A 27,161-nucleotide genomic window follows, 5' to 3' on the forward strand; every position below is an offset into this window, starting at 1 on the left:
GGTGACATTGATAAACTGCCAAAGTGGGGGTGTAATTTACACCATTGCCTTAGTAACTGGTAAGACATGTCAGATGTAGATTGAACGCTTTAAGAGGGCGAGAATAGTCAGAGAAACGAGTAGACCTTTTGCTTGAGGTAGAACCTCTCATGCTGATATTTAGGTACTAGTCGTTACCAGTAACGTAACCCACAAAGCTTTCTTTTCTGTAGTTCATACTGTGCTCCAATTGAGTAATGTATTCTGAGGAAGTGACTGTAAAGCTAAAAATGCTATTCGATTTTGAATGTGGGATATTTCACAATTCTCATGTGGTGAAAGAAGAATAAGTGAGAATTGTAGTTCTACACATATCAAAGGATGTTTTGTTCTTTATGTGCCAGAGAATCCCACTTTATGAAATTAAACTTTAAAGCGATCTAAAATAACCGCTACGTTATTGATGGGCCCAGGTCACGTGCGATACAAAGGAATTGATAGGTTCTGGTGTGAAAAGGAGTGCTGAGCATATGCAATCAGAGCTAAAGATCATGAGAAGATGAATGCGTTAGCCGAACGAGTCTTTCTTTTGTTGCTTCAAGATCACGTATTCAATGTAGACCACTTGAATTCCTATGTACACTTCAGTTAGGAGGTTTGATCAAAACATTACTATTTTCTTCGTATGTTCGTACCACAGGTATTAATTAACCTGGCTGAGACAGAATTTAAATGGATAATAGATGATCATTCATTTATGGATATTGCTGTATTCATAAGAAGAAGCATCTAGGAGGCACATACTCTAAAAGGCAGAACATATATATTATTGTATGTTTAATGCAAAATAAAGTTACTAATTGCATACTCTCCGAGCTCTGAATAATAGGTTGTTTGTTCACTCTCTGTTAGTATATTTCTGTGGGTCTTCAACCCTAGGATAGATGGTCAGAGGATGAAGTCTAGACACACAGAGATTTTAAATACTCAAACTGCATATTTTAGGCAAATGTTCATCATGGGATTGAATATGGGCAATGGAGCACTTAGGTCACTTTTTTTCGCCTAGGATTGAAAAAGTTAGGCAACCTCTCATTTTTTTAATGCAAATCTGGCACAAACTTAACTCCATATTTATATTTTGGCGCTAGACATGTCTAGCGCCAAAATATTGGATTTAAAGTCATGTTTTGCTTGCAGAAAACTACCTTGCGTCAATGAGATGCAAGGTAGGCATTCCCGGGCAAAAAAATGACTCCAAGGCCCTAGCACCTTATTTATCCTCCCGTGCAAAAATCACGCACAGGGGGAAAGAGGGGATCAAAAAATGGTGCAAAGCTTGCTTTGCACTATTTTTTAATTTAACGCCTGGGTCAGGGAAGGCGTTAAGGGACCTGTGGGCCCATTTCCATGGTGGAACCCAGGCCCAGAGCCACCCCCACCCATATCAGAGGGACAGCGGAGGATTGGGAACCCCATCCCAGGTAAGTTTAGGTAAGTACAGGTAAGTATTTTATTTTTAAAGTGCCATTGGGGGCCCTGAAATGGGGCCCCCTACATGGCACTGGTTGCAATGGCCATGCCCAGGGGACCCTGGTCCCCTGTGCTGGCCATTGGGGTGGTGAGCATGACCCTGTCTTTTCTAAGACATGAGTCATGTGGTATGGAAGGATTTGCGTCAGAAAATCACTCTATGCAGGTTAGAGTCATTTTTTTTGTAATCTAACCTGCCTAACGTCATTTTTTGGTGCAAAACCCCCTTCTTCCATACCGCCAGCCCCACCCGAATAACGTCATTTTTTTTTTTTTACATTAGCCTACCCTTTGCACCGGCTTGCACCATTCCATAAATATGGTGTCCGGCTGGTGCACAGAAATGGTGCAAGCCGGTGCTAAACTTTTTGGTGCAAAGATGTGTTAGTGCAGTTTTGCACCAAAAAGTATAAATCAGGGCCTTAATCTTTAATTGGGAGTGGTCTTTTCATTTCAGTGGGGCCAGTAGCAACATTTATCAGTCCTATCTGAATTATAAGGTCCTGTTCACACTGAGATTTCAGCTGTTAAAAGCATGTGAAATCTACTGGTGAATATCTGAAGGAAAATTTGAAATTACCTGGGTAATCGAACCAAGAGTTACTCATTATTCCTCATTTCTAAGTATTCCCTATGGGTTCCACTTGCTATAGCATGGATTTTCCCCACACTCAAAAGATATTCCGGGTATTAGTAGCTACGAGGGTGGGTAAAATCCAGTCCAATTTCAGGTCCACTAATTTTTTTAAAAACAGATTTTATTGATTGCTCAAAGAAAAAAGAAAACAATAAAAGGAAACAATACATATCAGCACATGTTATCAACATTCACTGTGGATATGGCATCTTGCAGGAGATGCCGTCTGCGTCATTCCAGTGATCGGTGCATAGAAGAGGATGGCTGTCGTAAAAATGAAGCATAAGCGACCAGTGAATCTCTTCTAAGATCTCCTTGAATGGACCTACTCGAGCGGTGCCGCACTACATATTCAACAACCGCTTGCCGCCTTCAAAACAGCCCTCACATTCTTTACAGGGCACGAGCGTCCTCGGACTCGAGCCAAGCGCTCGAGCTCAAGGAGTACGCTCCTGGATACTCACATATAACACATCCCCCTCCGTCGTCATTTACCGACAAGAAAATAAGAATATGACAGTTTGCAATAGAATAATAAAAAACAATCTCTCAATAAGAGGAAATATTAATGTGAACAAATACAGAAAACTACATTTTTTTCCTCTTCTGCTTTCCATACAACACTTTAAGAAAGATTTCATTTGTTTTTCAAATCCCTTACATAATCATTCAAATATGCGGGTGGTCTTGTCTCTCTTCCCCTTCTGCACTCCCTCTTATCTCCTTCTTTTTCCACACCAGATTGTTCACCCAAATCATCCCTCTCATCATCACACAGCCAAAAACTGGGCGAGGTATCACAATCTGGTTTCTCAACAACTCCCTCAGATAACATAAAACCACTACATTCTTTGTCATCATCAGCGACATACATACTACCCGCACCAACACCTCTTTTCTGATACAAGGCCACACTGCCTTTATTCCACCTAGTGCCATTGGCCAAAATGATATAAAAATTGTCCACTTGTTTGACCTCAAAGGGACCCCGAAACTTTGATCAACCTGTACCCCTACGTCCATCCTTGACTTTCACCCAATCTCCAGCTTGTGTACCAGAACGTCCACCTGACTGTGGAATCTCAAATTTGATCAGATCACCCTCCAACCAACTAGGAACCAACTTTGTTCTGGCCTTCCGCCCCCTCATAAACTCAAAAGGTGTTTTCCCCATGTCCTTCAATGGCGTGGTACGATGAGCCCAGATCGCCTCTTGCACAGCTGAACCAATGTTTTGATTTCCCTGCACCGCCAACTGAATTGTACCTTTGACCATACGATTCAATCAATCAATCAGTCAATCAAAAAAAATTATAAAGCGTGGTACTCACCCATGAGGGTCTCAAGGCGCTTGTGGGGGGGATGAGGGAGGGGTTACTGTTCGAACAACCATGTCTTGAGGTTTTTTCTGAAGAGTAGGAGGTCTTTGGTTTTGCGGAGGTTGGTGGGGAGGGAGTTCCAGGTTGTGGGGGTGAGGTAAAAGAAGGCCCTGCCTCCTGTGGTGGTTCGTTGGATGCAGGGGACTGTAGCTAGTGCGAGGTCGGCTGATCGGAGGTTGCGGGTGGGAGTGTGGAAGTTCACTGTTTCGTTGAGGTAGGTCGGGCCGGTGTTGTGGAGGGATTTGTGTGCGTGGATGAGTATCTTGAAAGTGATTCTCTTATCTATGGGGAGCCAGTGAAGGGATTTGAGGTGTGGTGAGATTCGTTGGTGGTGGGGGAGGCCAAGGACGAGGCGTGCAGCTGTGTTCTGGATTCTCTTGAGTTTGCGTTTGAGTTTGAGTGTGGTGCCGGTGTAGAGGGCATTGCCGTAGTCTAGTCTGCTGCTGATGAGTGCATGGGTGACTGTCTTCATGGTCTCTGGGGGAATCCATTTGAAGGATTTTTTTTAGAGTGCAGAGTGTGTGGAAGCAGGAGGATGTTAGTGCATTGATTTGCTATGTCATGGAGAGGGAGGGGTCCAGTATGATGCCGAGGTTGCGTGCGTGGTTTGTGGGGGTGGGTGCGGGGCCTAGGGCGGTGGGCCACCAGGAGTCGTCCCATATGGTTTTGTTGGGGCCAAAGATGATGATCTCGGTTTTGTTGGAGTTAAGCTTGTGGTGGTTAGTTATCATCCAGCTGGCGGTGTCGAGGAGGGCAGCGTGTAGGTTGGTTTTGGCAGTGGTGGGGTTGCAGGTGAGGGAGAGGATGAGTTGGGTGTCGTCTGCGTAGGAGAGGATAGTGATTCCGTGTGGTCTGAGGATGTTGGCTAGGGGGATCATGTAAATGTTGAAGAGTGTGGGGCTGAGGGAGGACCCTCGGGGGACTCCACAGATGATCTTGGTAGCGGTGGAGTGGAAAGGTGGAAGGCGGACTTTTGGGGTCCGGTTGGTGAGGAAGGAGGTAAGCCAGTCTAAGGCTTTGTGGCGAATTCCTGTGTTGTGGAGCCATGTGCGGAGTGTGTGGTGGCAGACAGTGTCAAAGGCTGCGGAGAGGTCTAGGAGGAGGAGTGCGACGGTCTCGCCTTTGTCGCCTTTGGTCCTGATGTCGTCAGTGCATGCGATGAGGGCGGATTCCGTGCTGTGGTTCTTGCGGAACCCGGATTGTGAGGGGTCAAGTGTGTTGTTTTCTTCGAGAAAGTGGGCTAGGCGGGCATTGACTAGTTTCTCAGCAACCTTGGCGGGGAAAGGGAGGAGGGAGATGGGGCGATAGTTGGAGAGGGCCTCCGGGTCGGCTTTGATTTTTTTTAGGAGAGCAGTGATTTCTGTGTGCTTCCAGGGGCCTGGGTAGGTGGCGGAGTCGAAAAGGAGTTGATTATGTCGCGGAGTATGGGGGCGATGGTTGCGCTGGCTTTGTTGTAGATGCGATGAGGACAGGGTTCGGAGGGGGATCCGGAGTGGATGGAGTTCATGGTTTTTTCGGTTTCTTCGTGTGTTGTGGGGGCCCAGGTGGTGAGTGTGGTGGGGGGGGTCATGCGTGGGGGTTGAGTTGGGTGAGTGCGGGGTGTGTGAGGTGGGTGTGTGTGGTATGAAGCTGTTTTGTGGTGGAAGTGGTTGGAGAGGGCGTCACATAGGGGTTGTGTGTGTGTGTGTGGTCTATGTTGCTGGCTTTGGGTTTGGCTAGCTCTTTAATGATGGTGAAGAGTTCTTTCCTGTTTTGGGAGTTGTTGTCAAGGCGTGTCTTGCAGTGATCTCTTTTGGTAGTGCGTATGAGTTGGTGATGGGTGCGAATGGTAGTTTTGAGGGTGGAGAAGTTGGTTGTAGAGGGTTCTTGTCGCCATATTTTCTCCGCTAGGCGGCATTTGCGCTTGGAGTCTTGGAGTTCGGGGGTTAACCATGGGGCGTTCTTGATATTGCAGGTGGCGATGTGTTTTCTGAGGGGGCTAGTGTGTCTGCGCAGGTAGTGATCCATTTAGAGAGGTTGTGTGCTCCTGCGTTGGGGTCGTTGGTGTGGGGGGGAGGTTGTGAGCCAGTTGGGAGTTCAGGCGTTCTGTGGGGATCTTGTCCCACATGCGATAGGGTGTGGTGTGTTGATGGTGGTGTGTGGGGGGTTTGGTGAAGGAGATGTGAACGCAGTGGTGGTCAGTCCAGTGGAGTTTGGTGGAGTGGGAGTAGGCTATGTGTTGGCTAGAGGTGAAAATTGCATCGAGCGTGTGTCCTGCTGAGTGGGTGGGTGCGGTGACCAGTTGTTTGAGTCCGAGGTTGGTGAGGTTGTCTATGAGGGAGGTTGAGTTGTGGTCTTGAAGGTTCTCCAAGTGAAAGTTGAAATCACCGAGGGGGATGTAGTTTGTGGAGGTGAGGGCGTGCAAGCTGATGGTGTTGGCGATGGTGTTGCAGAAGGCGGGGCGTGGTCCTGGTGGTCTGTAGATTAGTGTACCTCTGAGGGTGGAGTTGTTGTTAATGTGGAACCCTGAAACCAGTCCTAGGATGCTTATTTCTGGTCCAGGGAGGACCTGGCTTGGCAGTTCGGGCTGGACTGTTTCCATGAGGAACAGGGTCAAGACTGATTTGCATATGGCTGGGTCCATCCTGGGGTGGCGTGGTGAGCAAAAAAATGATGGATTAATCCCAGATCTTTGTGACTGGGGGGTGAATGTTTGATTTTCTCTGCATTCCGTCCATCATCTGTTCTTTTTGCATTTGTCACCCCAAGTGGGAAGGGTATGCCCAGACGTGGGTCCTGTGCTCACTGCGCCACTGGATTCAAGCTAGCCTAGCTGATGAAGGGTGATACCCTGAAACCAGTCCTGGGATGCTTGTTTCTGGTCCAGGGAGGACCTGGCTTGGCAGTTCGGGCTGGACTGTTTCCATGAGGAACAGGGTCAAGACTGATTTGCATATGGCTGGGTCCATCCTGGGGTGGCGTGGTGAGCAAAAAAATGATGGATTAATCCCAGATCTTTGTGACTGGGGGGTGAATGTTTGATTTTCTCTGCATTCCGTCCATCATCTGTTCTTTTTGCACCCCAAGTGGGAAGGGTATGCCCAGACGTGGGTCCTGTGCTCACTGCGCCACTGGATTCAAGCTAGCCTAGCTGATGAAGGGTGATACCCTGAAACCAGTCCTGGGATGCTTGTTTCTGGTCCAGGGAGGACCTGGCTTGGCAGTTCGGGCTGGACTGTTTCCATGAGGAACAGGGTCAAGACTGATTTGCATATGGCTGGGTCCAACCTGGGGTGGCGTGGTGAGCAAAAAAATGATGGATTAATCCCAGATCTTTGTGACTGGGGGTGAATGTTTGATTTACTCTGCATTCCGTCTATCATCTGTTCTTTTTGCATTTGTCACCCCAAGTGGGAAGGGTATGCCCAGACGTGGGTCCCGTGCTCGCTGCGCCACTTGATTCAAGCTAGCCTAGCTTATGAAGGGTGATACCTTGAAACCAGTCCTAGGATGCTTGTTTCTGGTCCAGGGAGGACCTGGCTTGGCAGTTCGGGCTGGACTGTTTCCATGAGGAACAGGGTTAAGACTGATTTGCATATGGCTGGGTCCAACCTGGGGTGGCGTGGTGAGCAAAAAAATTATGGGTTAATCCCAGATCTTTGTGACTGGGGGGTGAATGTTTGATTTGCTCTGCGTTCCGTCCATCATCTGTTCTTTTTGCAGGATTCATACACTCAACAATGCCATTGGCTTGAGGATTATAAAGTGCAGTATGTCTGTGAGCTATACCATAAGCTAGCAAAAACTCCTTCATCTAAAGGGACGTCAACTGCGTACCATTGTCAGTAATGATGGTATGAGGACAACCTTCCTTCCGGAACAGTACTGTTAAAACAGAAATAGTGCTCCTTGTTGACACTTCCCTCAAACTCCACCTCCATCCATTTAGAAAACACATCCACCAAGACTAAAGCAAACCTTCTATCATGACCTACCCCAGGCAGTGGCCCAATAAAGTCCATACAGACAGTATGCCACGCCTCACTAGGATCTTCAGTATGACCCATCCAAGACTTCTTGCCAAGTTTTATCCTTTTCTCGTTCTCCTTAAACTGTACACACTCTTCCACCAACTGGGCAGTTTGCAGATCAACACCAGGCCACCAAGAGTTGTCCTTAACTCTTCGTTGAGTCAGCGTTTGTCCTAAATGCCCTTCATGTGCCAAGCGTATAATTTTCCTTCGCAACATTTCCGGGGGCACAAATCTATCACCCCTCATCATCACACCACCATCCCCCAACGACAGCTCATCCAAAACCTTGATATAGAGTCTCACAGATACTGCCACAGCACTCTCCCTCCTTCCTCCACCAACAATCATCTTACTCACACAATGCAGCACAGAATCATCCATCATCCCTTGCAACCACCCTACTTTAGAGAAAGCACCCACACCATGTTGCCCTATATCCTCCACCCATGCTACCGCTCCATCTTCTCCCTTCATTAGCAATGCCTCACCATCAACCAATTTCCAATCCACAGCCAGCCGTGAAAGAGCATCAGCCTGTACATTTCTCCACCCTGGAATGTACTCAACACTGTACACATACTCCTGTAAACGAGCTGCCAATCTGGTCAACCTTCCAGAACCTTTACCAGCACCTCCTGCTGATAACACCTTAACCAAAGGCTTGTTATCTGTTCTTAACAAATGCCCCACAAAAATGTCCTGAAATATTCCACTGACCAGGCAGACGCTAAAGCTTCTCGCTCAATAACCAAGTAGTTCCTTTCACTTTCAGTGAGAGAGCGCAAAGCAAAAGCTACCATCCTCTCCACACCTTGGTGTATTTGAGATAAAACCGCACCCACTCCAGACACACTAGCATCCACAGTAAGAATGGTAGGAGAAGACGTATCAAAGGGTACCAAAATTTTTCCGAGCGCACACCTCTCGCTTTATATTGTCAAAACATTCCTGTTGTAAATCTGACCACACAAAATTGCAACCTTTGCGCAATAACACTCTCAACCCTTCTGTTTTGTCAGCAAAGTTCTCAACAAATTTTGAGTAGTATTCTATGAGACCCATAAAGGACCTCAATTCATCTTTGTTCCGTGGACACGGAGAGAGTTTGATGGCTTTCAACAAATCCCTTTTAGGCTTTACTCCTTCACCAGAAATGGTGTGTTCCAAAAATTCGATCTCGTTAGTCAAGAAAACACACTTCTCCTTTCTTAGAGTAAGCCCCACCTCCAAAAGGTTTTTCAAAACCTTTCTCAAAATCTGATTATGTTCCACAACAGTTTAAGCAAATACTAAGATGTCATCCTGAAAAAATAAATTGTTGTTAAAACCCTCGAATACACGTGACATCATACGCTGAAAAACACTTGAAGCAGATGATAAACCAAACAGCATTCTGACAAAACGGAAGGTACCATCCATAGTGATAAGTGCAGTAACATCCCGCAATTGTGATGTAGCCGTATTTGATGATAAGCACTCTTAGGATCCAATTTGGAAAAAAAATTCCCTCCATTAATTAACATAATGAGTTCATTGATGTTTGGCAGAGGAAAGTTAATCGTCATAATGTTCTGATTGACACTGCGGAGGTCCACACAAAATCCTAACTGGCCATTGGATTTTTTTGTGATAACAACCAGAGAGATCCATTCAGGGGCTTCAACAGGTTCAATAACCCCTTCTTTTAACATATCCTTCAACAAGTTGCTCACCTCCCCCCTGACAATAATAGGCACTTTTCTCACCTTATGTTTCACTGCAACAGCTCCGGGTTTCATACGAATTTTATGCACATAGCCTTGTAGCTCTCCCAACTCCTCTCGAAACACCTCCTTCACTTCCTCAAGAATAACATTGACATTCACATCATCAACAATCAAAATGTGTTCATTACCTCTAGGATTCACAATTATGTTAAAGTCATACGGGTGCATCCAACCCAATATTGGTGGCCCGGACTCAGCCACATACACTTTACCAAAGGCCTTTCTTGTCTTGAAGCTAATAATGGTTGTAAAGAAACCCAAGATCTCAATCCCTTCCCCTTGGTAACCCCCAGGACAAATATCTTTAGTCGTCAATTCAAACTGCGTCCAGTTCTTCATAAAAACGTTCTCAGGAATGATTGTGTATTTTGATCCAGTATCCACCATCAACTCAACACTCACTCTTCCAAACACGAACCAAGCTTTGGGTCTACTTTCTCTCATGTCGCAGTTCACTCTGTCATCCTCACCTAAACTAAGAATGTGATCCACTGTCTCACATCTGTCTTCACATGCTGCTACACTTTTGGACTTAGGCCATTCAACACACATCCGCGCATTATGGCCCTTATGCCCACACTTTCTACACTCCTTTCCAACTGCAAAACACCCCTTAAATTGACCGTTGTGAGAACTACTACCCCATCTGTTACACCTCTTCTTATTTACATTCGATCTCTGAACTTTCTGTATTTCTTGCGTTTTTCTTTCCACAGCACCCACACTACTACCTTTGGTTTCCACATCTCCTACCACTTCCTGCGATATTCGTTGTTCCCTATCACCATTACTATACCTTCCCATTTCTTTCATGCACAAGTCTGACTCTTCTACTACTTTGGCCATGTCAACCGCATCTTTCAAACTAGGGGCCATATTTATACTCTGTTTGCGCCGGATTTGCGTCTTTTTTTAACGCAAATTCGACGCAAAACGAACTCCATCTTTATACTTTGGCGTTAGACGCATCTAGCGCCAAAGTTTATGGAGTTTGCGTCATTTTTTAGCGTGGACACCTTCCTTGCGTTAATGATATGCAAGGTAGGCGTTCCAGTCTAAAAAATGACTCCGAGGCATGTGCGCCGTATTTATACTCCCGGGCAAAAATGACGCCCGGGAGTGGGCGGGTAAAAAAAAATGACGTCCAGCCGCTTTTGCTTTTTTAGCGCCTGGTCAGGGCAGGCGTTAAGGGACCTGTGGGCTCGGAAGGAGCCCAGAGGTGCCCTCCTATGCCCCCAGGGACACCCCCTGCCACCCTTGCCCACCCCAGGAGGATGCCCAAGGATGGAGGGACCCACCCCTGGGACATTAAGGTAAGTGCTGGTAAGTATATATATATATTTTTTTTGTGGCATAGGGAGGCCTGATTTGTGCCCCCCTACATGTCACTATGCCCAATGACCATGCCCAGGGGACATAAGTCCCCTGGGCATGGCCATTGGGCAAGGGGGCATGACTCCTGTCTTTGCTAAGACAGGAGTCATTTCAATGGGGGTTGGGAGTAAAAACAAATGGCGCAAATCGGGTTGAGGCGAAAATTTTGCCTCAGACTGACTTGCCCCATTTTTTGACGCCCAAGCTCCATTTTCCCCTACGCCGGCGCTGCCGGTGTAAGTCATTTTTTTTCACGCACACCAGGCAGCTCCGCCGGCTAACACCGGCTAACGTCATTGAATAAATACGGCGCCCGCATGGTGCTTCAGAATGGCGTTAAATATTTTGACGCACAACTGCGTTGGCGCAGTTGTGCGTCGAAAAGTATAAATATGGCCCTAGGAGTCTTGGCAGCCCACAACCTTTCTTGAATTTTTCTACTCTTGCACTGAACCAATAATTGATCTCTAATCATTTCCTCCCACATTTCTCCAAATTGACATTTCACAGACAACTCCCTCAATCTGGACACAACTTCGTCAATAGATTCTCCCACCCTCTGCGGTTCAGTATAGAACTTATACCTTGCCAAAACCACATTAGTCTCTTTTGCAAACCTATTGCTCAATCTCAGCCTAGCTTCCCTGTACACATCATTAATGTGAGACCCATTGCCCATAGCCACTGGCATAAACTGAAACAGTCTCTGCGCTTCTGAACCCAAATGGTTCAATAAAATTGCTTTTTTACGCGCAGCAGTAAATTCTTCACTGTCTAACGCCAACAAATAATTGTCAAACATGTCTATCCAGTCTTCCCACTGGATCGCAGGTACACCTTGATGTGGAAGAAAACATGGTGGTGCAGTGATTGAAACGTGCTCCATGGCTGAAACGCCCACACGCTCACACGTAAAACTCTGCAGAGCATGTAAATCCCAGACTCACACAATAATAGTTATGGTGTGCACTTCACCGTATGTGCACCAAAAATAAAAATAAAAATATACACCCACTGCTGAGCCCAGTAGACAAAGGTGAGCGTGTCACCGTGGGTAGAATTCATGAATTCAACCGAGGAATTGTGTCCCTTGACACGTTGGAAGTGTGCACATCACAGCACAAAGTAACAATGTGCAGCCACTCCTGGAAGTGCGGAGCAAACCAAGTAGAGTGAAGCACTGCGTTTTCAAAAGCAGCCACAGAAGAACAAAATAACCCTGTGCAGCCACTCCTTTGCAGCCACTGAAGAAACAGGCACTGTCCCTATGCTGAAAATGCGCACTTCACAGCACAAAGTAACGATGTGTAGCCACTCCTGGCAGCCGCTGAAGAAACAGGCACTGGCCCTTTAAATCCAGTCTTCCTCTTTAAGGGCAGGAACACCAAACGCTCAGAAAAGGAATTTTCCCTTTAACTTCGGCTAACAGCGAAGCGCGGCCTCCTTATCTTCAAAGACACGCCTCGATCTCTAACAACGAGGCGTCTTCACCACCGTGTTACTCGAGCCAAAGAAAATCCAGTGGAAAGGGCCGTCCGCAACACCTCATCACCCCACCTGAAATCCCCATGTGAACAAGTACTAAAATAAGAGATCAACGCCCAGTAGGTCGATGTGTCCGCTCGTCCCCAAACAATGTTGTAAAAATGAAGCACAAGAGACCGGTGAATCTCTTCTAAGATCTCTTTTAATCGACCTACTCGAGCGGTGTCGCACTACATATTCAACAAACGCTCGCTGCCTTCAAAACAGCCCTCACATTCTTTACAACGCACGAGCGTCCTCGGGCTCGAGCCTAGCGCTCGAGCTCAAGGAGTGCGCTCGTGCATACTCACATATAACAATGGCACATTGATACATTGACAAATATTCAATTCTTTTTTCTTTTTTTCGTGCCACTCATAACAAGGGCTGAAGATACTTGATTGGGGTTTTATTTCTTATTCAGTTCCCTGAATATAACTATACTGAGTTGTTTTTGGATTTCAAATGTATTATTGCTTTATAGTTGTTTTAACATTATTATTGACAACAGAATGCATAGTATTTGGTGAAACATATTGTTCTATTGAAGTGTGGACGGTTTTAACAAGTATTACATAATAGTATTTTTATATTGACTATATAGACATACCATTAGTATAGTTTTTATTTCTTTTTATGGCTGAAATCTATGCAAATAAATATGAAATAGATCTGTTATAAACTGTTATAGGCTTCATTGACAAACTAGAATTCAGTATATAATAGTTTATGTAATGTAATGTGTTCTTTCTCTTTCAGTCTCATTGTTTCTCTGTTTCTCCTTTCTATCTCTATTTCTCTTTTGCTCTCTCTTTCGGTATGGCTCTTGCCTCTTTTTCTCTGTCGTCCTTTCTTTATCTCTCACTTGTTTTAACTCTGTTTATTACAGTCTCTCCGAGTCTCATTAACTCGATCTCTCTCTCTTTTTCTCCATAGAATGTATCTGTATTAGAGAACCATCATTGGAGGTCCACGGTTGGCATGCTTCGTGAATCAAGGCTTCTAGCTCATTTGCCAAAGGAAATGACGTATGTACCATCTGAATGTGAAGTACAGAGTTGTAACCTGAATGAAATAAATGTTTAACGATCCAAAGTGTGACTTACTCGTTGAAAAAATTGAATTTACGCCTGTATGACAATTCCCAAAGTGAGATAGATCTAAGTTATGCACAAGCAAGGGCTAAACAGTCTGAACTTCTCATATTTAACTTAACTATGAATACAAACAGGGCCAGCTTTAGGACTGGTGGCGCCCTGTGCGACAGCTTATTGTGGCGCCCCCCCATCCCATGACCTCCTCGGTTTCATTCACTACCACCCGGGAAATGTGTCCCTCATCTCTCCATCGTTCCCGTTTCACATATGTTTATGTGTTTTAAAGCACATGTAAAGGCTGGCTTTACGAATCCACTCAGCTAGCCACATAAAATATAGGGTCATATTCTAACGCCACATTGGCCTACTTTTTTTATGCTAATGTTGCGTTAGAAGGTCAAAAATGCTGTGCCATATTTACAAAGTGGTGCAATGCATGCATTGCGCCACTTTGTATCCCTTTGCGCTACATTGTGCCTGCGCCAGGCATAATGTATGCAAAGGTGGCATTCCCCGTTGGGGGGGGGGGCAAAACAAATGGTGCAAACAAATCCGACAGATTTCTTTGCGTCATTTTTTTCCAGCACTTTTAACGCCGCACCATATTTACAAAAGTGGTGCCACCTTATAACCCTTTGTAACCCTTTGCGCTACATTATGCGTGCACCAAGCATAATGTATGCAAAGGGGGCGTTTCCAAGTTAGAGGGGCTGAAAAAATGGCACAGGGAAATCTAACAGATTTCCTTGCATCATTTTGTACGGTACTTTTAATGCCTGCTCAGAGCAGGCGTTAAAAGAGGGCTTTCATTATTTATAACTGTGATATGTGGTGGTCCTGCACAAGGTGTGCCTTTGGTGTTTTGGTTTGGGGCACGACCATAGGTTGTGCCACAAATGGGCCCTCATACACTCAAAGGAGAATGAGGACAGTGAAGTGAAGCTGTATGTTACCAAACACGAAAGAGATCATAGACCTCACATAGGTCCCACTCCTGCTCCAAGTCATGGGTGTTGATCCGTTTCCACTCTGAGGTTGCTCCTGTGAGAACTCTTCTTCCTAGTCAAAGTCTAATCCGGACTCGTCCCCATCCTGCCAGTCCCTGCCCAAAGAGAAGTTGTGGGGGCATTCAAGGTGCCAATAGATTTTCCTCCAGATCTCTGATTGAAGAACTGATTCAACAACTGGTCCAGCTGTACCCAAATTTCTCATTCTGTCTGCAGTGTTTCAGCATATTGAGGACTTTAAGGAGGACATGCTTTGTGTTTTTGGCACTCCTCTGTCTCACCTTCTGGCCCCTTGGACCTTCTTCATTGACACCTATCCTGACATTGCCAAGCTCAATCCGGCTCAACGTTGACTGATTTTGCACTTTGACTCCACTTAAGCGCTCCCTGTTCCTGTATGATCTGATTCACAATAAACACTTGCTGTGCCACTCATCCATCCTCAAGGGCGCCATCATCTTTTTTCGCTCCAATTTTGTCCAGAGGGTGCCATCACCTGATGATGACAATGGTGTTGATAGGGATGATTTACCCCTACATTAAGATGATGATAATTTATCCATGGACTTATGGAAGGCCAATGGGCTTGATACTTCGCCTGATACATTGTTGATTTTGCTCCTTGAACCCCCACGAAAGAGATCATAGACCTCACATAGGTCCCACTCCTGCTCCAAGTCATGGGTGTTGATCCGTTTCCACTCTGAGATTGCTCCTGTGAGAACTCTTCTTCCTAGTCAAAGTCTAATCCGGACTCGTCCCCATCCTGCCAGTCCCTGCCCAAAGAGAAGTTGTGGGGGCATTCAAGGTGCCAATAGATTTTCCTCCAGATCTCTGATTGAAGAACTGATTCAACAACTGGTCAAGCTGTACCCAAATTTCTCATTCTGTCTGCAGTGTTTCAGCATATTGAGGACTTTAAGGAGGACATGCTTTGTGTTTTTGGCACTCCTCTGTCTCACCTTCTGGCCCCTTGGACCTTCTTCATTGACACCTATCCTGACATTGCCAAGCTCAATCCGGCTCAACGTTGACTGATTTTGCACTTTGACTCCACTTAAGCGCTCCCTGTTCCTGTATGATCTGATTCACAATAAACACTTGCTGTGCCACTCATCCATCCTCAAGGGCGCCATCATCTTTTTTCGCTCCAATTTTGGCCAGAGAGTGCCATCACCTGATGATGACAATGGTGTTGATAGGGATGATTTACCCCTACATTAAGATGATGATAATTTATCCATGGACTTATGGAAGGTCAATGGGCTTGATACTTCGCCTGATACATTGTTGATTTTGCTTCTTGAACCCTCAAAGAAGGAGAGTGATTTATTTGCCATAGTGGTTAGCTGAGCAGCTGAGGTCCTGGACCTACAGATGACTTCTGTTGAAGTCAAGAGAAATGTTCTACTGAGATTTTGTATCATGGAGCAGCTCCATTGAGCACACAATGCAGCACTGACTAACATCATTATGGTCAGTCGGGCTAAGCCTTGCTCACGCCCACCACTGGAAGATGCCACTGACCAGCACCTGGCGACCAATATTTTTCTACACAGCAGCCTACTCCTGAGAGTTTGGTGGTTCAGGTTTACACCATCAAAGTGAATCCGAATGTATTTCCCAATACTCTCGAAATCAACTGAGGCATTTGAGAAAATAGGCTCCCTTTCAGTCAGTTTGGCATTAATGGTCAGTCAATGCAATTTGCGTTTTAAGCCATTATATGCACACTTGCTGGTACATGGCCATCGAGATCTTGCCAGCAGTCCTGGATGAGTTTAGTGCCTCCTTGGCTCAAACCATTCAAGACAGCCAGAATGCAGCCAAATATATAATTCAGGCTGGCTTGTACACTACCAATTGGTTATGGTAAGCAGTTGGCACTTGTGTAGTGCTCCGTCACCATGCATGTATGTAATACACAGGCGGTCTGGAACATGCATTCGTTCCTCATGGGGTCCTCCCTAATTGGTGTAAAGGCTGAAATTTAAGGAAAGCAGGATCACTGTGCATTCATTGGCCTTACCAGCACTGCCAGACAAAGACTTCATCAGTTTCGACATTCCAAGGATACTCCAGAGGAATTGAGAATAGCTAATTCCAGGCTCCACAACCACTGCAAGAGGCACATCAGTCCTTTCGTGGTCAGGGCTTAGGATCAAGAAGACATTGTCCATGTCACCAGGGACAGTGATCTTCTCAGTACCCCTACCCTGCGACATCAGCCACAAGGCTGCCTTAAATTGCTCTTAGCAGAGGACAAGCACCCAAGTGAAGTAAAATCAGACATTTCCTTCAATGGCGACAGTCTGTCACTTCCAACAAAGGCACCCTCCAGATTGTCAAGCAGGAATATGCCCTCCTGTCTCTTTCCAACCCACCACAACTTCCTCCCTCATCTGAGAGACTTTCAAAAGAGCACCTATCCATATTATTGCAAAAGGTGCAAGTACTACTGACCAAAGGTGCCATCAAGAGGACTCCAGCATTAGAAATAGAAATGGGTTGTTACTCGTTTTATTATTTTGTGCCGAAGAAGGATAGAAGCCTTCATCCTATTTTAGATCTTCACCTTCTGAATGTCTTCCGACGAAAGGACAAATTCAAAATGCTCTCACTGGCTAAAGTTCTGCCTGACCTAGATCCAGGTACTGGATAGTTGCCTTGGACCTGCTTACTTTCATGTACCCATCCTGTAGTCCCACAAACGTTACCTGAGGTTCAAGTTTAGACAGGAGCATTTTCCGTTTGCCATGCTTACTTCTGGCCTTATCAAAGCCACTTGGCTGTTCATGAAAGTGATGGAGGTGGTCACCGTCCATCTTCAGATATTGGGGATACCAGTTTTATCCTACCTTGATGACTGGCTGTTGAAAGCAAGCTCTCTGCAGTCAATCGTAAACGGAGACCCTCCTGCATTATTGGATTTTCGATCAAGTGCCAAAATCACACAATAATACTTTGCAAAGACTTTCTTTTGTTGGAAGTATCTTGGGCACAGATCAGTTCAGGGCCATTCCTCTAGCACAGCAAGTCCAGAACATTCATGTCATGATCCTGATATTTTAGCCTCAGTCCAGGATCTTCGTTTAGAGCACCTGTGAGGCTTCTTGCCCTGTTGACCTCATTCATCCTGCTTGGCCACTTCACCAAGTAGCATCTGTGGGCTCTGCAGTGGGATCTGAAGTCTCAGTGGGCCCAACATCAAGGAAATCTGTTGGATGTCATCCAGGTCTTGGAGAAGGCTGCACAGGATGAACAATGTCAGCTGTTGGACTGCAACGTAACCAGCAGCAGACCCCCCTGCCTTCCCCACCTAGAGAGATGGTAGTGATGGAAGCATCACCTCTGGGTTGTGGGTAATTTGGGAGAGATGAATCTGGCTTCTGGCAGAAATCTGGCTCCACATGAACCTGTTGAGTTTGTGGCCCATTCGCTTGGTTTCGAAGGCTTTCCTGCTGTCCACCTTGGGAAAGCTAATACTGGTTCTGACAGACAACATCACCATCATGTGATACTGCAATATCTGTGGCAGAGTGGGTCCCTGTGTCCTGTGCCGAGAGGTTTGGGACCTCTAAAGTTGGCTACAGCATCATCTCCCCAATCATGAACCGCTTGGTGGAATCTTTAAATGCCAGAGCAGATGACAGGGCAAGACAGCCTTTTAATCAACTGGGCCTGCCCTTATAGGCTGATTTTCAAAGCCCAGCGCTTTCCCCAGCTCCCCAAGGTTAATTGCAGCAAGCACAGGAGGCTTCAAGAGAGAGAGAAAGAGAAGGAGGGAGTTGAGAAGAGAGAGGAGAGAACGAGAGAAAGAATGGAAGGATGGAAAGCATGACAGATAGCACAAGGAAATAAAGGGAGCAAGGCTGGTTTGAGCATTTTTTGCCAGGGCTGCTGTTGGTTCCCAAGTCCAGCCGACGAAGCTTAGTGAATCACGGATGATGATTGCACCCTGAGGTGGCAAGGTAATTTTGCAACAGTAAGGAGGACCCTGGCTGGATCTTTTCACCACCATTGAGAGCACACAGCGTCAAAACCTTTGCACATTATAGCTCCAAAGAACACTCTTTATAAGAAACACATTCAGGCAAAAGTGGGACACAGGACATTTATATGCCTTTGTGTCTCTGCCTCTCCTGTCCCGAGTTCTGAAGATCAGGAACAATACAAAAGATCAGTAACAACCGGGTAAAGTCATCCTAGTAGCTCCAGGTTGAGCCAGGAAAGTATGGAATGCAGATCTTCAGGGCATGAGCATCTGTCCTCCGATTAGGCTGCTGCTTCAGGAGGATCTTCTGTCACAGTAGCAGGGCAGGGTTCCACCCCCAAACCTAGGCAATCTAATTCTCCATGTACGAAGATTGAGTGGTGGCAGTTGACTACAAACGGTCTAGCACTTGAGATTTCTGGGATGCCATCCTTGCTGTGAGGCACCCGTCTACCAGTTTCCATTACCCAAGTCCATTTATGATACGTGCTGAGACAAATTTGTGGCTACGATTGAGTTTCACAAAACAGACCCTGTGCAGGCCAAACTGTTGGATGTTTTATTATTTATATTGTCTTTGGGACAGTAAGGCCGTGCTGTGTGTACCATTTCCAGGTGTTTGTTGCTCCTTCTACGTTGTGCATTTTCCCGAACACCCGTCCTTCTGTAAATCACATGTTATGAGATGGTTTATTAAAGGATTGGCACACATTTTGCTCCTACACCAGTTGTGATGCCAAAAAGTAATCTTAATTTGGTCCTTTGCTTATCTGCATGCCCTTTGAGCCAATGCACAGCTGCTCATTATGTCTGCTGACTCTCAAAATGATCTTCCTCATTACAATCACTTTGGCTCGTCTTGTGAGTGAGCTCCAGGCTCTTTCAGTGTAGAAGCTCTACATCACCTTTTTCCAAGTGTTCAAGGCCAGGTCTGCCATTTTGCTGAATGTTGTGACTCCTTTTCACATTGGGCAACCATCACCATCCTAACATTCTTTGCTCTGCCTCACCCCTTGAAAGAGGATGAGAGTCTCAAATGGCTGGGTCCCAAAAGAGCCTTAAGCTTTTAAATTGATTGCACCAAAGACCATCAAGTGCACGATCAGCTTTTTGTGGGGTTCTACAGGACTAAGAGAGGTAAAGTGGTGCAGAAAAGTACTTTGTCAAGGTGGATAGTCCTCAGCATTAAGATCGGCTATGCATTGTCAAGAAGCAGCATCCGGGGAGGCTAGGGGTTCCTTCCACCACAGACAAGGCTGCTACCACTGTGTTGGCATGCAGAGTGCTTGTTCTTGATATCTGCAAAGCCACGATGTGGGTATCAATACACACATTCACAAATCACTATTGCCTTGATAGCCAGGTTCAACAAGAAAGGCATTTCATCCATTCGGTACTGCCAGACATTTTGGTCTGAACCCATGTAGGAAAGTACCATCTTGCCTGGCATGTTACCCCCATATTTCACTGTATATATGTTGTTTTAGTTGTATCTGTCACTGGGACCCTGCCAGCCAGGGCCCCAGTGCTCATAAGTGTGCCCTGTAAGTGTTACCTGTGTTATGACTAACTCTCTCACTGAGGCTCTGCTAATCAGAACCTCAGTGGTTATGCTCTCTCATTTCTTTCCAAATTGTCACTAACAGGCTAGTGACCAATTTTACCAATTTACTTTGGCATACTGGAACACCCTTATAATTCCCTAGTATATGGTACTGGGGTACCCAGGGTATTGGGGTTCCAGGAGATCCCTATGGGCTGCAGCATTTCTTTTGCCACCCATAGGGAGCTCTGACAATTCTTACACAGGCCTGCCACTGCAGCCTGAGTGAAATAACGTCCACGTTATTTCACAGCCATTTTTCACTGCACTTAAGTAACTTATAAGTCACCTATATGTCTAACCTTTACCTGGTAAAGGTTGGGTGCTAAGTTACTTAGTGTGTGGGTACCCTGGCACTAGCCAAGGTGCCCCCACATTGTTCAGGGCCAATTCCCCGGACGTTGTGAGTGCGGGGACACCATTACACGCGTGCACTATACATAGGTCACTACCTATGCATAGCTTCACAATGGTAACTCCGAATATGGCCATGTAACATGTCTAAGATCATGGAATTGCCGCCCCCAATGCCATCCTGGTATTGGGGAGACAATCCCATGATTCCCCGGGTCTCTAGCACAGACCCGGGTACTGCCAAACTGCCTTTCCCGGGGTTTCACTGCAGCTGCTGCTGCTGCCAACCCCTCAGACAGGTTTCTGCCCTCCTGGGGTCCAGCCAGGCTAGGCCCAGGAAGGCAGAACAAAGGACTTCCTCAGAGAGAGGGTGTTACACCCTCTCCCTTTGTAAAAAGGTGTTAAGGCAGGGGAGGAGTAGCCTCCCCCAGCCTCTGGAAATGCTTTCATGGGCACAGATGGTGCCCATTTCTGCATAAGCCAGTCTACACCAGTTCAGGGATCCCCCAGCCCTGCTCTGGCGCGAAACTGGACAAAGGGAAGGGGAGTGACCACTCCCCTGACCTGCACCTCCCCTGGGAGGTGCCCAGAGCTCCTCCAGTGTGCTCCAGACCTCTGCCATCTTGGAAACAGAGGTGCTGCTGGCACACTGGACTGCTCTGAGTGGCCAGGGCCAGCAGGTGACGTCAGAGACTCCTTCTGATAGGCTCTTACCTGTGTTGCTAGCCTATCCTCTCACCTAGGTAGCCAAACCTCCTTTTCTGGCTATTTAGGGTCTCTGCGTTGGGGAATTCTTTAGATAACGAATGCAAGAGCTCATCAGAGTTCCTCTGCATCTCTCTCTTCACCTTCTGCCAAGGAATCAACTGCTGACCGCGCTGGAAGCCTGCAAAACTGCAACAAAGTAGCAAAGAAGACTACTGCGACCTTGTAACGCTCATCCTGCCACCTTCTCAACTGTTTTCCTGGTGGTGCATGCTGTGGGGGTAGTCTGCCTCCTCTCTGCACTAGAAGCTCCAAAGAAATCTCCTGTGGGTCGACGGAATCTTCCCCCTGCAACCGCAGGCACCAAAGAACTGCATCACTGGTCCTCTGGGTCTCCTCTCAGCACGACGAGCGAGGTCCCTTGAACTCAGCAACTCTGTCCAAGTGACTCCCACAGTCCAGTGACTCTTCAGTCCAAGTTTGGTGGCGGTAAGTCCTTGCCTCCCCACGCTAGACTGCATTGCTGGGAAACGCGTGTTTTGCAGCTACTCCGGCTCCTGTGCACTCTTCGAGGATTTCCTTTGTGCACAGCCAAGCCTGGGTCCCCGGCACTTTAACCTGCATTGTACGACCTCCTGAGCTGTCCTCCGGCTTCGTTGGACCCTCTTGTGCAACTTCAGGTGAGCTCTGGTTCACTCCACTTCGAAGTGCCTGTTCCGGCACTTCTGCAGGTGCTGTTTGCTTCTGAGTGGGCTTCTTGTCTTGCTGGGCGCCCCCTCTGTCTCCTCACGCAATTGGTGACATCCTGGTCCCTCCTGGGCCACAGCAGCATCCAAAAACCCTAACCGCGACCCTTGCAGCTAGCAAGGCTTGTTTGCGGTCTTTCTGCACAGAAATACTTCTGCACGACTCTTCACGACGTGGGACATCCATCCTCCGAAGGGGAAGTTTCTAGCCCTTGTCGTTCTTGCAGAATCCACAGCTTCTACCATCCGGTGGCAGCTTCTTTGCACCCACAGCTGGCATTTCCTGGGCATCTGCCCACTCCCGACTTGATCGTGACTCTTGGACTTGGTCCCCTTGTTCCACAGGTACTCTCGTCAGGAAATCCATCGTTGTTGCATTGCTGGTGTTGTTGTTTCTGGCAGAATTCCCCTATCACGACTTCTGTGCTATTTGGGGAACTTAGGTGCACTTTGCACCCACTTTTCAGGGTCTTGGGGTGGGCTATTTGTCTAACCCTCACTGTTTTCTTACAGTCCCAGCGACCCTCTACGAGCTCACATAGGTTTGGGGTCCATTCGTGGTTCGCATTCCACTTCTAGAGTATATGGTTTGTGTTGCCCCTATCCCTATGTGCTCCCATTGCATTCTATTGTGACTATACATTGTTTGCACTGTTTTCTATTGCTATTACTGCATATTTTGGTATTGTGTACATATATCTTGTGTATATTTGCTATCCTCATACTGAGGGTACTCACTGAGATACTTTTGGCATATTGTCATAAAAATAAAGCTCCTTTATTTTTAGTATATCTGTGTATTGTGTTTTCTTATGATATTGTGCATATGACACTAGTGGTACTGTAGGAGCTTCATTCGTCTCCTAGTTCAGCCTAAGTTGCTCTGCTAAGCTACCTTTTCTATCAGCCTACGCTGCTAGATACCCCTCTACACTAATAAGGGATACCTGGGCCTGGTGTAAGGTGTAAGTACCCCTTGGTACTCACTACAAGCCAGTCCAGCCTCCTACAACCCACTCGACAAATCCTCCACCTTTAGGAGTTACATTTGGGCTCCATTCTACAGGTGAGGAATCTGCAGCTATAGAAGTATCCATCAGAAGAATAAGTTACTTAGATTCGGTAACACTTTTTCTAATGGATACGTTTTTTTAACTGGAGATTTTGCACTGACCTCCCACATCCCAGTTCTGTGAAGTGGCCTCCTTTTGACCATCTCAAAAGGTCCCATATAATAGATCAAACACTGGTTTTAACATTTGCATTGTGCTCTGTGTCCGATGGCGCAGAAAGAGTCAAGCAAGAAACTGACATTGGTCTGCAACAGTTATGCTTACATGCAGCTCAACTCCATCACTATCAGGGTGAAACAAGGCCAGCTTGGAGCCACACCTTTCCACCTAGTGGCTTCCAGATCCAGTCTAATGTCTGGCAAATATTCTAAAAGTGAGAAATCTGTAGTTAGATAGAATAATCACCAGAAGTATTACCAACTAAGTAACTTTTTAGTTTGCTCCATTTTCCATCAGAATAATACCTGACGTACAGAAAAGTCCATCACCCATTTAAGAAGGCAGTTGTTAAGTTACAGTGTAATCTTGAAGGTTTTGTGCAGTTTAAATGGCATATATTTTGTTTTCTTTGTATTAATTATTGGCCCGACTAAGAACAAAATTCAGATAGTCTATCAGGCAAATTTTTTAAATGCATATGGATACAAAAGATGATCAAAATGTAATTAACAAACAGAATGGTTGCCGTTTTAGATCTGCCCACATCACAGCATTGTTAATGGAATTCTCTAAAAATCCCATATCAGTAACGGGGTGTGCGAAATATGTGGTTGCACAGGGTCTGCAACTGAGGGGGGCCCAAAAATGTGTCTGAAAATTTCCCAGAAACTTACCATCAACGTCAGAGTGACTGCCCCTCAGCGCTGGTGCTTTTGTCATCCAGCGCTTTCAACTGAAGAAGAGCTTGGCACAGTCAGCAATGGAGGCAACAAAAGAACAATGGGGCGAGGAGGCAGAAGGGAGTGTGTGCACTTGAGAAGCCCTGTAACTGGCACATCCCACAGAAAGTGGGCGGATTTTCATGGTTTCTATAAACACGGGCTATGCCACTGCTAGCTCCGAAATCACCAGAACAGTAGCAAGTAATGTAAGGGCACAGTGCCTCCGTGGATTACTGTCAGAACGTGCACTGTGTGTAATGTCATTGTCGTAATTTTCTGCACCACAGAATGGACAGCAGCCTCCCCTACATTGGCCTGTGTGCATTTTCAATTGCGCACAGCAGAAAAAAAAACAGCAATGTGCGCAGTACATTGTGTATGGCGCTCTGCAAATGGGGCAGAGCAATTTAGGAACACATTTCTCAAATCATTCATATTCAGCAAGTACATTTAATTTCCTCATTATTTGCAATATGAGAAGGTCAAGCAAATTGTTTTAACGTGCATCAGGGATGGTGCAGATCTTGTTGTTTTAACTTGTAGACTGGGATGTGGCTCATTTTAAAGCATAGTTTGCGAGTGGTCAGCTGTTTTCCACCTTAGATTAGGAACTCAAGCTTCTAATATGATATAGGATCTACCCGTCCTCTGCTGCAGAGCACTGTAGGTCAGGTCCTGTCACCTTTCCAATGTGTTTTCGATGTACTTTAGACTCCTCAGTGGAACTCACTAAGGCTTCCCTCCTTGTGAAGAAGAAGCATTATATATTATTCTATCAGAGGCACCTGATATTGTCATGGCATTACCTCCGGGCTATAAAATCAGTAGGCTGGATAGGCCCACCAGGGGTGGTGGAATCGCAGTTATCCATAGAAATACATGCTCTGTTACGATGAACCCTCTTCAGATCGTAGGATGTGAAAGCATGTTCTTCTCAATTAGTGCCAATCCCCATTACACCATGTCTGGTATCCTCATATATAGGCCCCCTGGCGCATCTGGAGACTTCCTGACCTCATTAGCTGAGAATGTCTCACAACTAGCATGCACTAAATCCAACTTCACACTTCTAGGAGATTTTAATATACATGCTGAAGAATCTGATAATGCACCAGCTAGGCTACTGTTAGCAGATATGAAGGCATGCGACCTAACGCAGCTGATCACAGACCCTACCCATAATAGAGGTCACACAATTGATCTCGTTTTCTCTAATGCCCCAAGTCTAAAATATTTGCATTCCTACCCTCTGCTTTGGTCTGACCACCACTTAATAGAACTAGAAATAATTATCTCCAAGTATAAGTCCATGGCAGGTAAAGCCCCATTACGTACAAGAAGGTGGCATAAACTAAAACTAACTGATTTGATTAATTCTCTGGAAAACAATAGGCCAAACAACCTAGGAAACACAATGGATATGTCTAATTCTCTAGAAAACTACAGGCCCGAGAACCAAACAAATATAACGGTCCTGACTCCCTGGTATACTCCTAACTTATTTGAACTAAAAAGGGAGTGTAGAAGGGGAGAAAGGAAATGGAGACACACTCAAGATGATTGATTGAAAGAGGAATATAGGAAACTGATTCGACTTAATCATACTGAAATCAAAATTGCACAGACAAACTACTATTCCAAAAAAACAGAAGCAGCGGCTAACTCTCCAAAAGAAATCTTTAAGGCACTCAAAGACCTAATTTACCCCCCTAACGAATCAGGCCCTATTGATGCTCCGCAGGTTCATGTTAATAACCTAGCGGACTTCTTCCATCAAAAAGTACAGGATATTTATTCATCCTTCGCTACTACTCAAAAAGGAGAACACAAAGGCATCAGTTACAAGGCCAAGGAAGCAGTAATCCTCTCGAATTTTACTCCGATAAATACGGATAATGTAACTCGACTTTTGGGTTCCATCAAATCAGGCTCCCCGTTGGATCCAGCTATGCCTAAGATCTTTCTTATGGGAGCGCCAGTGTTAAGTCCAGTAATTGCTAATCTCATCAATGTCTCACTTTTCTCTGGAATAGTGCCAGACCTATGGAAGCAGGCCATTGTTAAACCGCTCTTAAAAAAATCTAATTTGGACCCAGAGGTGATGAATAATTATCGCCCCATTTCATTGCTACCCATTACGGCTAAAATAGCTGAAAAGCATGTGCAGGCCCAACTCTCCTTTCTCCTGGAAGAAAATATGATTTTCACCCTACTCAGATGGGTTTCAGGCCACGGCATGGCACAGAGACCGCATTAGTCGCGATCACGGAAGAAGCAAAAATGCAACTTGACAACGGGATTGAAACAGCCATTATTCTCCTAGATCTCAGTGCGGCGTTTGATACAGTAGATTTGGATATTCTAAAAAAGAGGATACAAGAGATTGGAATCTCCGGGACTGCTTTTGATTGGATCTCCTCTTTTATTAATGGAAGATCCTATCAGGTACTAGAGAGATCCTGTTTATCTAAACGCATTACGAGTGGCTGCGGGGTACCTCAGGGTTCTTCCCTGAGTCCGCTGCTATTTAATATCTACATGCTGCCACTTGCAGAGATTGTTTAAGCGTTTGGTCTAAAACTTGTATCCTATGCAGATGATACACAACTCATTGTCTCCTTCTCTACCAAGCAACCGGATCTTGGGACAGCACTTGGACCTTGCTTACAAGCAGTTGCTGCCTGGATGACGGAGAGTAAATTGAAGCTGAATGATGGAAAAACGGAGGTGATGTTTTTTGGGCCCTCAAAAAATGTATCACCAGCCTCAACAATAATAGAAGGGGTGGGCACTCTCCCGCCGCCTAAAGATCTTGTAAGAAGTTTGGGGGTTTCACTGGATCCCCTTCTATCAATGTCCCAACATGCCAACAGAATAGCTGGAACCCCCTTTGCTCTTCTCAGGACTCTTAGGAAGGTATTGGCAATTTTGCCTTTTGCCGCAAAAAGATTGATCATTCAGGCCCTGATAGGGTCCCAGATTGACTATGGTAATGCCTTATTTGTAGGGTCACCAAAATATGTTATAGATAGACTTCAGAGGGTACAAAACGCAGCAGCACGAATGCTCTTAAAAATCCCAAAACATCATTCTATACGTAATGGAATTTCCTCATTACACTGGCTCCCTGTTGCCAAGAGAATTCAATACAAGACCCTATGTTCTATGTATAGAGCATTACATAACCTTGGTCCTGAGATGCTTAGACCTTTAGCCACTTTTTATGCACCAAGTAGACAACTTAGAGCCTCCTCCGCCATCCTAGAGAATGTTCCTTTAGTGAGGAAAGCGATGGGGAGGAAGATTCTTGTCCTATCAAGGAGTGAAACTCTGGAACAGTCTGCCTATTAATATTCGAGCAAGCTCTCAGGAAATTACATTCCGAAAAACCTTGAAAACATGGTTATTCAGAGCCTGAACTTAAGTGGTGTGTGTTTCTGCAATTTTGCCTGCAATATAAGCGCTACGAGGCCTTTGGACAGTTTAAGCGCTATAC

At 45.8% G+C, this 27,161-nt stretch overlaps 1 protein-coding gene across 2 annotated transcripts in view; it reads left to right on the forward strand.

Annotated features, from left to right (window-relative positions):
• Positions 1–27,161, forward strand: part of PDE7B (phosphodiesterase 7B) — an 891,171-nt gene that overhangs the window by 838,673 nt on the left and 25,337 nt on the right. For both annotated transcript variants that reach the window (XM_069235207.1, XM_069235206.1), the window contains one exon: positions 13,142–13,233. In XM_069235207.1, the coding sequence (XP_069091308.1) occupies positions 13,142–13,233 (92 nt within the window). The remainder of the gene's footprint in view (positions 1–13,141; positions 13,234–27,161) is intronic.

Source organism: Pleurodeles waltl, chromosome 5 (genome assembly GCF_031143425.1).
Source record: "Pleurodeles waltl isolate 20211129_DDA chromosome 5, aPleWal1.hap1.20221129, whole genome shotgun sequence".
Classification (NCBI taxonomy): domain Eukaryota; kingdom Metazoa; phylum Chordata; class Amphibia; order Caudata; family Salamandridae; genus Pleurodeles; species Pleurodeles waltl.